Raw genomic sequence first — 17,062 nt, 5'->3', positions numbered from 1 at the left:
GTGTTTGTGTTTAAGTGTTTGTGTGAGTGTTTATGTGAGTTTGTGTGTGAGTGAGTGTGAGTGAGTGAGTGAGTGAGTGAGTGAGTGAGTGAGTGAGTGAGTGAGTGAGTGAGTGAGTGAGTGAGTGAGTGAGTGAGTGAGTGAGTGAGTGAGTGAGTGAGTGAGTGAGTGAATGAATGTCACATTCAAATAACATTTACTCTGACACTTTGAAGGTCTATCCCAATAATTTAACCTTGCTGACACACAGATGGCGGACAATCTGTCACACCTCAATCCAGTGCATTTTGTAAAACTTCCTTCACAGGCTGTAGGCATCACTGACCAGACCAGCATTTATTGCCAATCCCTAGTTGCCCCTTGAGAAGGTGATGGTGAGCTGCCTTCTTGAGTCCATGTGGTGTAGGTACACCCACAGTGCTGTTAGGGAGGGAGTTCCAGGATTTTGACTCAGCGACAGTGAAGGAACAGCTGATATACAGAGGGATTTTATGGCCACGTTGAGTCGGGACCCGCCACTGGGGATTTGGCGGCCCAGCCAAAAGTGCGTTGACTTTTGACGGGATCGGAGGACCCCGGTGTCGGGCGGGGCCGGAAAATCCTGCCCATGGTTCCAAGTCGGAATGGTGTATGATTTCAAGGGGAATTTGGAGGGAGTTGCTACCTGGGGAAATCTCAGCGGCTTGCGGCAGTACACGATGTGGATAATACACCCTGTAACCATGGGTGTGCCTGTGGACTGCAGGTTTAAGGCGGTGACGGAGAGTCTAGTTCTCATTCCCGATCCTGTCCTATTTTCCGGCCCTGACTCCCAATTCCCTCCTGCTCCTGGCACTGACCTGAAGTTTTTTCTGGAGGAGCTGCACCGTTTGCAGATTATTCCCGTGATCCTTGGATGTTGCCAGCGGCAGACGTTCCTGAATCCAAAGCTGAGGAACACACAAAACATTCAGCTTCTCGCTCAGTAAACAGAAACAACAGGAGCTGCTTACACAGGTACACCGGGCACTGTCGTAACACCACACAGTGCAGTGATACTGTACTGCATAGTTACAACACGTCTCGGCAACACTGAACAGCGGAGTTATCACATCACAAGAATAATAATGGCTAATAACATAGCACCTTGACGTGATAACAGGAGCCCATTTGACATCGAGTCACGTGAGGAAATATTAGGGCAGGTGACCAAAAGCTTAGTCAAAGACATCAAAGAAGCATCAGGAATGGATGGGAGGTAGGGAGGAGGACAGGTTTATCCAGGGAATTCCAGAGCTTTGGGACCAGGCACAGAATCGCAGAATCACACAGTGCAGAAGAGGCCCTTCGGCCCATCGAGTCTGCACCGACACGTGAGAAACACCTGATCTACCTACCTAATCCCATTTACCAGCACTTGGCCCATAGCCTTGAATGTTATGACGTGCCAAGTGATCATCCAGGTACTTTTTAAAGGATGTGAGGCAACCCGCCTCCACCACCCTCCCAGACAGCGCATTCCAGACCCTCATCACCCTCTGGATAAAAAAGTTTCCCTCACATCCCCCCCTAAACCTCCTGCCCCTCACCTTGAACTTGTGTCCCCTCGTGACTGACCCTTCAACTAAGGGGAACAGCTGCTCCCTATCCAACTGTCCGTGCCCCTCATAATCTTATACACCTCGATCAGGTCACCCCTCAGTCTTCTCTGCTCCAACGAAAACAACCCAAGTCTATCCAACCTCTCTTCATAACTTAAATGTTTCATCCCAGGCAACATCCTGTTGATTCTCCTCTGCACCCCCTCCAGTGCAATCACATCCTTCCTATAATGTGGCGACCAAATGTCGGAGTGATTAAGATCAGGATAATGACAAGCGGCCAAGAGTTGGAAGAGTGCAAAGGTGTGAAGTTTGTGAGGCTGGGGGTGGTTACAGAGATAGGGAAGGGGCGCACGTGGACCACTGAATGATTTGAAAACCGCAATGAGAGTTTTATAACTGAGATCTTCCAGGACTGGGAGCCAATGTAGGTCAGCAAGGGCAGGGAGCAGGGTGAATTCGAGGTGTGAGTTCAGATAGGGACAGCGGAGTTTGTACTGAGCTCGTGTTTACAGAGGGTAGCGTGTGGGGGGTGCGGGCCAGGGGGGCTTTGGGTGACCTGGTTCATCCTCAGACAGTGACCAGAGTCTGGAGCTAGGGAATGGAGTTAGTGGTGGGACTGAAGACAATAACTTCAATCTTCCCAATGCTTAGTGGAAAAAAACCCTGTCCATCCTGCTTTCGATGAATGGAACTGCGCCCTCAGTTGAGGTGAAGTATTTCAGCTGTAAGATCATTTCTGTTTGATTGAGTCGTGCAGTTTCTGGGTGTGGTACTTACAGTCTCGTCCTCCATATCCCTGGTCACCTGGTGAACTTCTTTGGAAGCGAGCAGAATTCTCCGCCGTTGCTTCAGAGGCTCAATCAGTCGAACAATTCGCGCTTCCACGACATTTTGCTTCTCGGTAACCTCTTCTTTTCCTGCCCCTTCCTGGTGCAGGGTGGAAGCCTGGGCCTGGAGTTCCCCAACCTCTTTGTACCAGCCCTCCATCTGATTCTCCAGGACCTGCAGCTCACACGGTCAGAGGTTATTGGGGAAGTCTGGGAGATTAGAAATAAGACAGAGCTACTCCCACCCCCACCCTGACTCAACACAGACCCCCAGCCCAACACAGACCCCACCCCACAACACAGACCCCACCCCCAACACAGACCCCATCCCCAACACCCCTCACTCCCAACACAGACCCCACCCCACAACACAGACCCCACCCCCAACACCCCTCACCCCCAACACAGACCCCACCCCCAACAATCCTCACTCGGTCACAGACCCCACCCCCAACACCCCTCACCCCCAACACAGACCCCACCCCCAACACAGACCCCACCCCCAACACAGACCCCACCCCCAAAACCCCTCACCCCCAACACAGACCCCACCCCCAACAGACCCCACCCCCAACACCCTCACCCTATCACAGACCCCACTCCCAACACTCCTCACCCCGTCACAGACCCCACCCACATCACAGACCCCACCCCCAACACAGACCCCACCCCCAACAGACCCCACCCCCAACACCCTCCCCCTATCACAGACCCCACTCCCAACACTCCTCACCCCAACACAGACCCCACCCCCAACACTCCTCACCTGGTCACAGACCCCACCCCCAGCACTCCTCACCCCAACACAGACCCCACCCCCAACACTCCTCACCCCAACACAGACCCCACCACCAACACAGACCCCATCCTCAACACAGACCCCACCCCCAACACTCCTCACCTGGTCACAGACCCCACCCCCAACACAGACCCCACCCCCAACACACCTCACCCCAACACAGACCCCACCCCCAACATTCCTCACCCCATCACAGACCCCACCCCCAACACAGACCCCACCCACAACACTCCTCACCCCGCCACAGACCCCAACCCCAAAACAGACCCCACCCCCAACACAGACCCCACCCCCAACACAGACCCCACCCCCAACACTCCTCACCTGGTCACAGACCCCACCCCCAACACAGACCCCACCCCCAACACAGAACCCGCCCCCAACACAGACCCCACCCCCAACACAGACCCCACCCCCAACACAGACCCCACCCCCAACACAGACCCCACCCCCAACACAGAACCCGCCCCCAACACAGACCCCACCCCTAACACAGACCCCACCCCCAACACAGACCCCACCCCCAACACTCCTCACCCGGTCACAGATCCCACCCCCAACACTCCTCACCCCAACACAGACTCCACCCCCAACACTCCTCACCCCACCACAGACCCCACCCCCAACACAGACCCCACCCCCAACACTCCTCACCCCATCACAGACCCCACCCCCAACACTCCTCACCCCATCACAGACCCCACCCCCAACACTCTTCACCACATCACAGACCCCACCCCCTTCGCAGACCCCATCCCCAACACAGACCCCACCCCCTTCGCAGACCAACCTCATCCCAGCCCTCAAACTGTCACAAGAGGTTTCTCAGACTTGGTGTAAGGAAGAGGGAGTGCAGGTGAAGGTCACCTTGGCCATTAATCAGGCTGAACAATGTTACCCAACCGCTGCTTCACTCAGAATAATATTCCTGAAGAATATCCAGCCCAGTTATTGAATCAGTGACATGTATAAACTGGTGCCCAAGGGAGGAATGAATTCAAATACCAATATCCTGTGTGATTTGTTCAAATACATGTGTTAATGGTAGTTTTTTAAAATAATAAATAATTCATTAAAATTGCTGAAGTTCGAGTTACTCTTTTAAACAAGTTATCACTTGTCTTTATCAAATAAAATCTAACAATTCCGGAGAGTTATAGCTTGTGAGGGCCAATGAGCTATTGTTAAACAGGCAGGCTACATTATACAGTGGGCAGGGCTTGAATAATGTGTGCACAATGGGCAGGGTGTGTAACGGTGTGTGCGCCGAGGGCAGGGTGTGTGACAGGTAGAGTGTGTGTATGAGGAGTTGTGTTTATGGGAGATGTGTATAATGAGCCGGGAATGACGAGCGAGATGTATAATTGGCAGGCATATTAAGGGCCGGAATAGAGTGAGCAGGTATACTGAGTATACTGAGCGGGCGTGCAACAAGTACACAATGTAAGGGGCACCTGATTTGCCACCACCCAGTTTCCCTCCCCAGTGCAGGTGAAAATCTCAGCGCTAGAGAGAGCACTGCGAAGGAGCTCGGTTTGAGAAGACCCACGGGCACTATCAGCCCCTGACTTCTGACCCCTGGTCTCATCTCATCCTCCAACTGTTACGGTTTGGCAAAACTGTGAAAGGTGCACTGAGCGGAGGCTGCATGAGCAACCAACACCCCTGGCCGCTCACCTGCAGTTTCTGGAGTTGGCTGTTGACACTGGCGATGTCTCTCCCTCCTTCTACCACCTGCAGCTGGCCCTCCAGGTGCGACAACCTCTTGTCCAGCTCACCATAGCTCTGCACCAGGAGCTCAGCCTTATTCGCGTCAAACAGGTGCCTCGCCTTTGCCTGCGTCGTGCTCTCCAGGACCACCCAGCAATCGCGGATCTCCTCCAGTTTCTTCCTCACTTCTGGGGCGAGCTCAGGTTTCTCCTTGATCAGTTGTTGCCCCTCCTGTAACAGAGGGCAGGTTAGACAATCAAACGGGTGATCAGCGTGGGCCGCCACTCAACCCTTACAAGCACAGCAAGAAAACCAAACTCAACAAGACCGAGGGCTAACCTTGCAGTCACGCCGGGCGGAAGAGCATTATCACTGGTGATGCAGTCGTAGCTTAGGTATAAAATAACATCCCATAATATCCAGGTGATATGACACATTCAAGCCTTGCAAAGATCATTTGGATTCATTGGTTCTGACTCCGCAGGCCTGATCTTACAGGGTGCGGGGAGAAAGCAGAAGGTTGGGCTTCTCGACTGCTACAAAGGACTCTAGTTCATCAGGAGGTCAAATCACCTTCTTCAAGTTCATTACCTCACATTCCAAGCATAGATTAAACAGACTGTGTTGTCTGGAGGATGTTGTGTGCACCTGCATGCCCTTGTAATATAAAAGTGCTTTGCAGAGCAGAGGTTAATGTGGGACTGCCCGTGGTATGATGCATAGAGTCACATGGCGATAGACTGAGAGAACAGTCCAGAAAGAACATTCTAGAAGCAGCCCCATGAAAGACAGTAACCTGGGATCTGTACACAGTTAAAGACTAACAAGAAATGGCTCATGTTTAAACAGATCTCATCTCGTATTTCTAAAAACAAAAATCTTGTCATTTAATCTGGTGACTGTGATTCAGCAAAATCTGGAATTTCAAACTGTTTTGGATGAAAAAGACAGAAAACTTTGGCAACATTTCTCCCTTTTCATTCTGTGTCCCTCCATCCCCTAACCTTTAAGATCAATCCCCTCTCCCTCACAGCGACTGCATTAGTGACTTATTCATGCCCATTTCATCACCTCAGGGTAACAAAGGAGCAAGAGGAGTGACTGGAAAATCCACTGGAAATCACAGCTGGCACCATAACACAACCTGGTGATAATACAACAGACTGGGCTTGGAGTTTAGGAGGATGAGAGGTGATCTCATTCAAGCTCACAAAATTCTTACAGGGCTCGACAGGGTAGGTGCAGGAAGGATGTTTCCTCTGGCTAGAGGGGTTGGAGGGGAGGGTCTAGGAACCAGCCTCAGAATAAGGGGCAGGTCCTTTAGGACTGAGGTGAGAAGGGGTTTCTTCACTCAGGGGGTGGTGAATCTTTGGAATTCTCTGTCCCAGAGGGCTGTGGAGGCTCAGGCATTGAGTATGTTCAAGACTGAGATTGATAGGTTTCTACATATTAAAAACATCAGGGGACACGGTGAAAGTGCAGGAAAATGGTGTTTGAAGTAAAAGATCAGCCGTGATCTCGTTGAATAGCAGAGCAGGCTCGAAGGGCTGAATGGCCTACCTCCTGCTCCCATTTCTTCTGTTCTTATGATTTGCAGATCAGTGCAATGAAACATCCTCACTGTCACGTCTAGGAGGCATGAGGGGAGGCAGGGAGAGTTTGTTCTGGGGTTTGTGGTGTGGGACAGTGTGTTGTTCTCCCCATAAGATAAGCAGGTCCTTTCTGCTCATTTTATCATGTTGCTCATGAGGCTCGGACTCGAAATGTTAACTCTGTCTTTCTCTCCAAAGACGCTGTTAGATCTGCTGGGTTTTCCCAGCATTTTCTGTTCTTGACACCGGAAGAAGAGACTGACTCCATCCCGTGGACTCCAACCCCCAGTTCAGAGCCTGGTTCATGGTCAGGTGCAGAACCATCACTTTACCGATTTCCTGACTGTTGGAGCACAGGCGGTGAGAGGCTCCCTGTGATCCCCAGTGGATTTTCCAGTCAACCCTCTTGCTTCTTTGTTACTCTGAGGTGACGATGTAGGCATGAGTAAGTCACTAATACAGTCGCTGTGAGGGAGAGGGGACTGATCTTAAAGTTCAGGGGACGGAGGGACACAGACAGAAAAATACTTGAATATTGCTGATAAGAGAGATGTTGCCGAAGCTTTCCGTCTAGCGCTCATCAGGACAGAGGCAAGAATGCCAAATTTCAAACTATCACAACAATTTATACTACACGGGGAAAGGGTTCTGATTGGACGGCAAGTCAACTCTGACTGGCTGAGGCATTGCCATGGGAAACACTTGCCGTGATCCAAAGTCAAGAGCGAGGAATCTCCAGGCCACATTTCTCTGAATTTTTGTTGGTTTTAAACCCAAAGCTAAAGCAGACTGGACACAGGTTAAAGGTCACCTCAGCATTTTGCTTCCATTAGGCCGGCGAACGCAGATGAATCTAGCGAGTTCCCAATCCAAGCTGCTGCCCTTTCCAACTCCACCACAAACAGCAAGAGTCAGATCACGGATCTTTTGAGATATAAATTCCAACGAGAAAACTTGTGGAAAGATCAAAGCTTTTCACCTCAACTTATTCCAGTTTTACTCTGAACACCATAACGCCAGAGATGCCATAGGCTGAGACAGCAGCCCGATTTCACTCAATGCGCACCCGCTTAGGGAGGTGAGAAAAGCCACCACAATTGCACCCAAATATTGTTTCAGCGAAAGGCTAATCCTGGATTTGAGTATCGTATCACTTTACAAGTGCAGAAGGAGGCCATTCAGCCCATCGTCTCTGCACTGGCTCTCTGAAAGAGCATTCCACCTAGTCCCACCTCAGGTAGTCTCAGTAATGATGGCCTGGAAACTACCGGATTTTTGATGAACAAAATCAATGATTTCTTCAGATGGAGCACCCAGTCAGCCCTGCAAAGCCCTCCTCACCAATGTCTGGAAACTTGTGCCAAAATTGGAAGGCTTGTCCCCACAGGGTAGTCAACAGACCAACAGACTGACATAGCCAATGGCATGTCAGGATTAGCACCAGCTGTATCTAAAAATTAGGTGCCAAAGCTACAACACAGGGCTACGTGTGCGCTAAACAGCGGAAGCAATACGCGATTCCCATAAGCAACGGATCAGGTCAAAGCTCTGCAATCCTATCACATCCAGTTTTAAATGGTGGTAAATAATTAAGCAACTAACAAGAGGAGGAGGTGCCATGAACACCTGCATCCTCAATGAAGGTGGACCCCATCACCTTAGTCCCAATCTAGCTGCATTTCTAGCCAAGCAGTTCCAGTACATACATTGGCATCTACCAGACAACGTGGAAAATTGCCTAAATATCTCCTGTCCACTGATCCAAACCAGCCAATTACTGTCCCATCAGTCTACTCTCAGTCAACAAAGTGATAAAGGGTTGTCATCAGTGCTATCAAGCAAGACTTACTCAGCAATGGCCTGCTCACTGACGCTCAGTTTGAGTTCCGCTCAGGGCCACTCAGCTCCTGACCTCATTACAGCCTTGATCCAAACTTGGACAAAATAGCTGAACTCCAGAGGTGAGGTGAGAGTGACTGCTCTTGACATCAAGGCAGCATTTGACCAGCTGTGGCATCAAGGAGCCCTAGCAAAACAGGAATCAATGAGAATCAGGGGGGGAACTCTCTGCTGGTTGGAGTCATACCTAGCACAAAGGAAGGTGGTTGTTGGAGGCCAATCATCTCAGCCCCAGGGCGTTGCTGCAGGAGTTCCTCAGGGTAGTGCCCAAGGCCCAACCATCTTCAGCTGCTTCATCATTGGCATTCCCTGCATCATAAGGTCAGAGGGTGGCTGCTGGTGATTGTACAATGTTCAGCACCATTCGCAACTCCTCAGACACTGAAGCAGTCTGTGTGCACATACAGCAAGACCTGGACAACATTCAGGCTTGGGCTGATAAGTAGCAAGTAACATTTGCACCACAAGTGCCAGGCAATAGCCATCTCCAACAAGAGAATCTAACCATATTCTCCTTGACATTCAACAGCATTATCATCACTGAATTCCCCACTATCAACATCCTGAGGTTACCATTGACCAGAGACTGAACTGGACCAGCCATATAAATACTGTGGCTACAAGAGCAGGTCAGGGGCTGGGAATCCTGCAGCAAGTAATTCACTTCCCGACTCCCCACAGCCTGTCCAATATCCACAGGGCACAAGTCAGAAGTCTGATGGAATGCTCTCCACTTGCCTGGATGAGTGCAGCTCCAACAACACTCAAGAAGTTTGACACCATTAAGGACAAAGGAGCCCACTTGATTGGCACCACACCCACCTAGTTAAACATCCACTCCCTCCATCACCGACGCACAGTGGCAGCAGTGTGTACCATCTATAAGATGCACCACAGCAACTCACCAAGGCTCCTTCGACAGCACCTTCCAAACCCACGACCTCTACCACCTAGAAGGACAAGGGCAGCAGACACATGGGAACACCACCACCTGGAAGATCCCCTCCAAGTAACTCACAATCCTGATTTGGAAATATATCGCCGTTCCTTCACTGTCGCTGGGTCAAAACCCTGGAACTCCCTCCCTAACTGCACTGTGGGTGTACCTACACCACATGGACTGCAGCGGCTCAAGAAGGCAGCTCAACACCACCTTCTTTTAAGAGGCACACGGTCAGTGAGGGGAGGCTTCGGCCTGAGTGAGGAAGAGACCGGGTGAGTATATTTGGGGATTTGGTTCAAAGTGGGAATTCGGTGCATGGGGAAAGAGGTGCTTTAGGTAAGGTTTACTGCAGGAAGCAAAGTGTGCTTAGTGAAGGGCAGGGAGGAGGTGCTATTTTCTTCTACTGTTTTTCAGCTGCCAGTATTTGATTTCCAATTTGGTGCAGCAGAAGGAGCAGGTAAACCAGTAACTGGTATTATTAGTTGTAAGTACTGTGTTGCTTTTCAGCAATTATTAATTAAATAACACATATTGGAGATAGCAGGGCAGGTGATGTGCTGCGAATGCAGGATGTAGGAGCTTCTGGATACCACTGTGATCTAGAGCAAACACATCTGCAGTAAGTGTTTGCGGCTACAGGAACTTCGGCTCCAAGTTATTGAGCTGGAGGCCGAGCTGCAGACACTGCGGCGTATCAGAGAGGGGGAAAATTACCTGGACACTTCATTCCAGGAGGTGGTCACACCCCTTAGGATGGAGTCTTCTGATTTGGTCAGTGGTCAGGGACAGGAGGGTGTGACTGCAAGTGAGGCAGGTAAAGGGACCCAGAGGGCAGGAGTGCAGGAGCCTGCTCCCTTGTAATTGTCCAACAGGTTTGAGGATTTTTAAGTTTGTTTGGATATGAGTGGGGGCTGTAGGGTGGGTGAGCTGACTGGCCATGGCACCGTGGTACAGGAAGCCAGTCAAGCGGGAGGGAGTTACAAGGAATGTAGTGGTAGTAGGGAACAGTATAGTCAGAGGGATTGACACCGTTCTCTGCTACAAACATCATGAGTCCAGGCGGCTGTGTTGTCTGCCCGGTGCCAGGGTTCGGGACATCTGCTCGGGGCTGGAGAGAAGCTTGCACTGGGAGGAGGAGGACCTAGTCGTCGTGGTCCATGTTGGTACCAATGACATAGGCAGGACAAAGAAAGAGGTTCTGCATAGCCAGTATGAGCTAGGTACCAAATTAAGAAGCAGAACCTCAAAGGTAATAATTTCTGGATTATTACCTGAGACACCTTTAAATTGGCATAGGACAAATAAGATTAGGGAGATGAATGCGTGGCTCAAAGACTGGTGAGGGAGAAGTAGGTTCCAGTTCATGGGGCACTGGCACCAATACTGGGGAACGTGGAATCTGTACCGTTGGGACAGTCTACAACTACATAGTCTGAATCTACACATGTACACCAGTCTACAGGCTGGGACCGATATTCTTGCGAGCTACATAACTAGGGAAGTAGAGAGAGTTTTAAACTAAGTAGTGGGGCAAGGGTAAAAATTTGGGAAGATATGATAAATCAAAGAGTAGAGACAAGGCAAAAGAGGAATATATTATTACGGGAAATGAAAAACAGACCATGACACGAAGGGATAGTAAGTACAAATCTAACAGTAAATCAACAGAACAGACCAGAAGTTATAAAAAGAATAAAAGGATAAAATTAAAGGCTCTGTATCTGAATGCATGAAGCATTCAAAACAAAACAGATGAACTGAGAGAGCACATGGAAATAAATAATTACAATCTGATAGCCATTACAGAGACATGACTGCAGGAGGGTTGGTACCTGAATATTAAACAGTATACACAATTAGGAAGGACAGGAAATAAGGAAAAGATGGAGGGGTGGTTCTGTTAGTTAATGATGGTATTAGCACAATAGAAAGGGATGATCTAAGTTCAGGAAGCCAGAATGTGGAAATGGTTTGGGCAAAGATGAGAAATGGCAAGAAGTCACTTGTGAGAATCATGTACAGGCCCCCTAATAGTAACCACATGGTAGGATGGAGCATAAAGGAAGAAAGGCATGGCGATAGTCATGGGAGATTTTAATCTACATAGAGACTGGAAAGTCAGATGGGCAAAGGTAGCCTAGATGAGGAGTTCACCGATGTTTCCGGGATAGTTTCTTAGAGCAGCATGTTCTGGGGCCAACCAGAGAGCAGGCTAAACTAGAGCTGGTGTTGTGCAACGAGATGGGATTAATTAATGACCTCATCGTGAAGGTGCCCCTAGGTAGCAGCGACCATAATATAATTGAATTTTACTTTCAGTTTGAGGGAGACAGGGATGGGTCCGAGACTATGTTTTTAAACTTAAATGAGGACAATTATGAGGGCACGAAAGCAGAGCTGGCTAAAGTGAATTGGCAAATTAGGTTAAGGGATAGGTCAATGGAGATACAGCAGCAAACATTTGAGGGGATATTTCAGGATACACAGAATAGATACATTCCAACGCGTAAGAAAAAGTCCAAGGGACAGACACACCGTCCATGGTTAACTAGAAAGGTTAAAGTTGGTATCAAACCAACTCAAAGAAAAAGTATATAATTGTGCAAAGATAGGTGGTAGGCCAGAAGATTGGACAGAATATAAGGAACAGCAAAGGATGACTAAAAGATTAATAAAGAGGGAAAAATTACAGTGCGAGAGAAGCTAGCCAGAAATATAAAAATAGGTAAACATAGAAACTAGGGGCAGGAGTAGGCCATTCAGCCATTCGAGCCTGCTCCGCCATTCATTATGATCATGGCTGATCATCCAACTCAATAGCCTGCTCCCGCTTTCTCCCCATACCCTTTGATCCCTTTTGCCCCATGAGCTACATCATAACTCCTTCTTGAAAGCATACAATGTTTTGGTCTCAACTACTTTCTGTGGTAGTGAATTCCACAGGCTCACCACTCTCTGGGTGAAGAAATTTCTCCTCATCTCAGTCCTAAATGGTCTACCCCATATTCTCAGACTGTGACCCATGGTTCTGGACTCCCCCACCATCGGGAACTTCCTTCCTGCATCTACCCTGTCTAGTCCTGTTAGAATTTTATAGGTTTCTATGATATCCCCCCTCATTCTCCTGAACTCCAGCGAATATAATCCTAATCGACTCAATCTCTCCTCATATGTCAATCCTGCCATCCTAGGAATCAGTCGGGTAAACCTTCGCTGTACTCCCTCTATAGCAAGTACATCCTCCCTCAGATAAGGAGACCAAAACTGCACACAATATTCCAGGTGTGGTCTCACCAAGGCCCTGTACAATTGCAGCAAGACATCCCTGATCCTGTACTCGAATCCTTTGGCTATAAAGGCCAACATACCATTTGCCTTCTTTACCACCTGCTGCACCTGCATGCTTATCTTCAGCGACTGGTATACAAGGACTCGTTGCACATTCCCCTTTCTCAATTTATAGCCATTCGGATAATAATCTGCCTTCCTGTTTTTGCTACCAAAATGGATAACCTCACATTTATCCACATTATACTGCATCTGCCAAGCATTTGCCCACTCACTCAGCTTGTCCAAATCACACTGAAGCATCTCTGCATCCTCCTCACAGCTCACCCTCCCACCCAGCTTTGTGTCATCTGCAAATTTGGAGATATTAGGTAGTAGGAGTTTCGATAATTATTTAAAAAAGAAGCGTTGGGTCCTATAGAGAGTGAGTCTGGAGAATTGATAATGGAAAACAAGGAAATGGCAGATGAATTGAACAGGTATTTTGCATCAGTTTTCATTATCAAGGGTACAAGTAACATCCCAGGAGCAGTAATAAATGGAGTCTAATGTGGGAAAATGTGAAATTGTCCATTTTGGCAGGAAGAATAAAAGAGAGGCATATTATGTAAATGGTGAGAGCTTGCCGACGTCTGAGATGCAGAGGGATCAGGGTGTCTTAGTGCATGAATTGCAAAAGGTTAATGTGCAGGTACAGCAAGTAATTAGGAAAACTAATAGAATGTTATCATTTATTGCAAGGGGAAGTGAATACAAAAGTAGGGAGGTTATGCTTCAGTTATACAGAGCACAAGTGAGACCACATCTGAAGTACTGTGTACAGTATTGGTCACCTCATTTAAGGAAGGATATAAATGCATTGGAAGCAGTTCAGATAAGGTTTAACCAGACTAATAGCCGGAATGGGAGGTTGTCTTTTGAGGAAAGGTTGGACAGACTTAGCTTGTATCCTCTGGAGTTTAGAAGAGTAAGAGGCGATTTGATTGAAACATATAAGATCCAGAGGGGTCTTTGCAGGGTGGATGTGGAGGGGATGTTTCCTCTTGTGGGAGAATCTAGAACTAGGGGGTCACTGTTTAAAAATAAGGGGTCGCTCATTCAAAATGGAGATGAGGCAAATTTCTTTCTCTCAGAGGGTAGTGAGTCTTTGGAACTCTCTTCCTGAAAAGGTGGTGGAAGCAGAGTCTTTGAATATTTTTAAGGCGGGGGTGGATAGATTCTTGGTAAGCAAGGGGGTGATAGGTTATCGGGCGTAGGCGGGATGCAGATTTGAGGTTACGATCAGATCAGCCATGATATTATTAAATGGCGGAGCAGGCTCGAGGGGCTGAATAGCCTAGTCCTACTCCTTGTTCGTATGTTTTCAAGGGCAATTAGGGATGGGCAATAAATGCTGGCCCAGCCAGCGACACCCACATCCTATAACAAATTTTTAAAAATCACTCAACCCACATTGCAGTTTTGCAACATCGACTCCTATTCTTTTTCCTGGTTTTATCATTTGATTTTCTCGTACCTCTTGCCTTTTTACAACAGTGTTTTTATCACTCTCTCCTACCTAGCCTCTTTCTTTCCCATTCTCCTCCCTAATTGTATTCTCTCACTATTCCCCTTGGGACAGACTCCCCGTGTAACAGACCCCACTCTTGTGCCCCAGGCATATGAACCTTTCCTCCTGCACAAGCCCCAGGGTCTCACGTCAATCGCCCCCATCCTCCTCTCGTTAACCTGTCGAGTGCCTTGTCCCAGGGCCCCATCTGGGGAGGGAAAACCACTCACTTCCTGCTGCTGCCAAGCTACTGAGAAACTATCAGCTGCTAATTGTCCTCAGGATGGGTCAGATGTAATCGCTTTTTGTCAAAGTGTGTCCCAATTTAGTTGCGGGGGTGGGGGGGTGGCGGAGGGAAAACCAGGTGAAGGCCAGGAAACCTCATGGTCACACATCAAAGAGGAAACGTGGCAACGAACTGTTGCAAACCATGAGGAGGATAGTAACCAATTTCAGGAGGACACAGATGTTAATGTCATATCAAATTACTTTGTTAAGGTTTATCAATTACATTCTTAAGGTTAAGAGAAACAGGTGATTGATATTAATTTTCTTTGAGCACATATAAATAGGGGATAGCTGGGACACTGGGTTGAGTGGGAGGAGAGCTGTGAAACTCTGTCGAGTTATCAACAGTCACAGATTGCAACTCTTTTGAGTACAATCACAGTTCTTGGTTTCCGGGAGTGGGATATGAACCCACAACCCTCTGATTCAAAGGCGAGGGTGCTATGAACTGAGCCACAGCTGACACCTCTGGAGAGCTGTGAAGCTGAACAAATCAATAAACTCTCTCAATAAAGGAAAGCTCTGTGTCTTGCTATTGGCTTGGATCCTACTAACAACAGGCTGGTGAAATGGACAGAGACATAGCAGGTGCAAGTTAATGTGGAGAAGTGTGAAGAGATCTGGGAGTGTGTGCATACAAATCTTTGAAGGTGGCAGGGCAAGTTGAATAGGCATGTGGGATCCTTGGCTGCATAAAAAGGGCATAGAGTAACACAAGTAAGGAAGTTATTCTAAACCATTATAAAACACTAGTTTGGCTCTATCTGGAGCACTGGGTCCATTTCCGGGCACCACATTTGAGGGAGGATGTCAAAGCCATGGTGAGGATGCAAAGGAGATTTACTAAAACGATTCCAGGGATGCCGGACTTTAGCGATGTCAGAACACTGAAGTTATTTTCTTTAGATCAGAGAAGGTTGGGGGGAGATTTAATGAAGATGTTTTGATGGACTAAATCAGGAGCTGTTTCCAGTAGCAGATGGGTCGATAACCTAAGGACCCAGATATTAGGTAATTGGCAGAACAACCAGAAGGGAGATTAGAAATTTCTTTCATGCAGCGAGTTCCTGTGATCTGGACTGCACCGGAAGCAGATGCAATAGTAACTTTCAAAAGGAATTGGATGAATACTAGAGGGAGAAAACTTTGCAGAGCAATGGTGAAGGGACAGGTGAGAGGGACTAATTGGACAGTTCTCTCAAGGAGCTAGCATAGGCACGATGGGCTGAAAGGCCTCTTTCTGCACTGTATAATTCTATAACCCTATGAAATCCTTCACCTTCAGCAGCAACTTTGCGTCACAACTAATTCTGAATCTGATGAAGAAAAGGTTTTATTGATTGACGGCTGCTGTAATCAATTCATTGTATGGGACTACACCCAGATTCAAGGGGCCAGTTCAGAGAGTGTGAGAGAGAGAGAGAAAGAGAAAGATAAAGAGACACAGTGTGAATGTGAGAGTGTGAGTGTGAGTGTGAGTGTGAGAGTGAGGGACACGCACAGCTTTAGGAAACTCATAATGGGGACTTTTCCCGGGCCCTTGGAGGTGGGTTTGGAGGTAAGGCGGAGGGGGCAAACAAATTTTGGAAAAGAAATACTTCAAACCAGTTTGTTCTCACCCCTGGCTGTTTTCCCCAGGACGCACTGGATCTGATGCCAGTAACCCACGTGTCTGTGACCGGAAGCCAATTAAGGTAATTACGGGATCAATTTTCAGTGATCCTTCCCAGCACAAGTTAACTGTGTCTATAACTATTGCATGGGGCCCCCTCACGGCCCCACCCCACCCCCCACGGCCCCACCCCCACTGTGGCCCCACCCCCCCAACCCCCCGTGCCCCCCCCCACGGCCCCACCCCCACCATGGCCCCACCCCCCATGGCCCCACCCCCACCGTGGCCCCACTCCCTCATTGTGGCAGCACCTTGGCAACTCAGAGGATGCGGAGATCAGAGCTGTGTGGGCTTTCAAGACTTTTTTAACATTCATCGTGAAGAAATAATCATAAGAAATAGGAGCAGGAGTAGACCATTCAGCCCCTAAAACCTGCTCCACCTTTCAATAAGATCATGGCTGATCTGACTGTGGCCTCAACCCCATTTTCCTGCCTGACCCCATAACCCTTGAGTCCCTTGTTGATCAAAAATTGGTCTAACTCAGCCTTGAAAACAGAGAGTAGTGATAAATGGTTGTGGAGTTCCTCAGGGGTCAGTGTTGGGACCCTTGCTCTTCCTGAAATATATCAATGACCTAGACTGCAGAGCGCAGGGCATGATTTCAAAACTTGCAGATGATACAAAGACTGGAAATGTTGTCGACTGTGATGGGGATAGTCTTGAATTTCAAAAGGACATAGACATGTTGGTGGATTGGGCAGACAAGTGGCAGGTTATGTTTAATGCAGAGAAGCGTGAGGTGATTCGTTTTGGCAGGAAAGGTATGGTGAGACAGTATAAAATAAAGGGAGAGTCTCTAAAGGAGGTGCAGGAACAGAGGGATCATGGTGTATACATACATAGATGATTGAAGATGGCAGAGCATGTTGAGAGAGCAGTTAATAAAGCATATAGTATCTTAGGCTTTAA

The 17,062-nt window shown here is 48.3% G+C and overlaps 1 protein-coding gene across 1 annotated transcript in view; it reads right to left on the bottom strand.

Moving 5' to 3' along the window:
• Window positions 1-17,062, bottom strand: part of sptbn4b (spectrin, beta, non-erythrocytic 4b) — a 320,876-nt gene that overhangs the window by 86,722 nt on the left and 217,092 nt on the right. The window contains exons 19-21 of the mRNA XM_078533196.1: window positions 4,887-5,150; window positions 2,361-2,585; window positions 840-929 (exon numbers count right to left, since the gene is read on the bottom strand). Coding sequence (XP_078389322.1) covers window positions 840-929; window positions 2,361-2,585; window positions 4,887-5,150 — 579 coding nt within the window. The remainder of the gene's footprint in view (window positions 1-839; window positions 930-2,360; window positions 2,586-4,886; window positions 5,151-17,062) is intronic.

Source organism: Cetorhinus maximus, chromosome 32 (assembly GCF_964194155.1).
Source record: "Cetorhinus maximus chromosome 32, sCetMax3.hap1.1, whole genome shotgun sequence".
Lineage (NCBI taxonomy): Eukaryota > Metazoa > Chordata > Chondrichthyes > Lamniformes > Cetorhinidae > Cetorhinus > Cetorhinus maximus.
The sequence above is the reverse complement of the archived record's forward strand: the minus strand, read 5'-3'. Positions and strand labels throughout refer to the sequence as shown.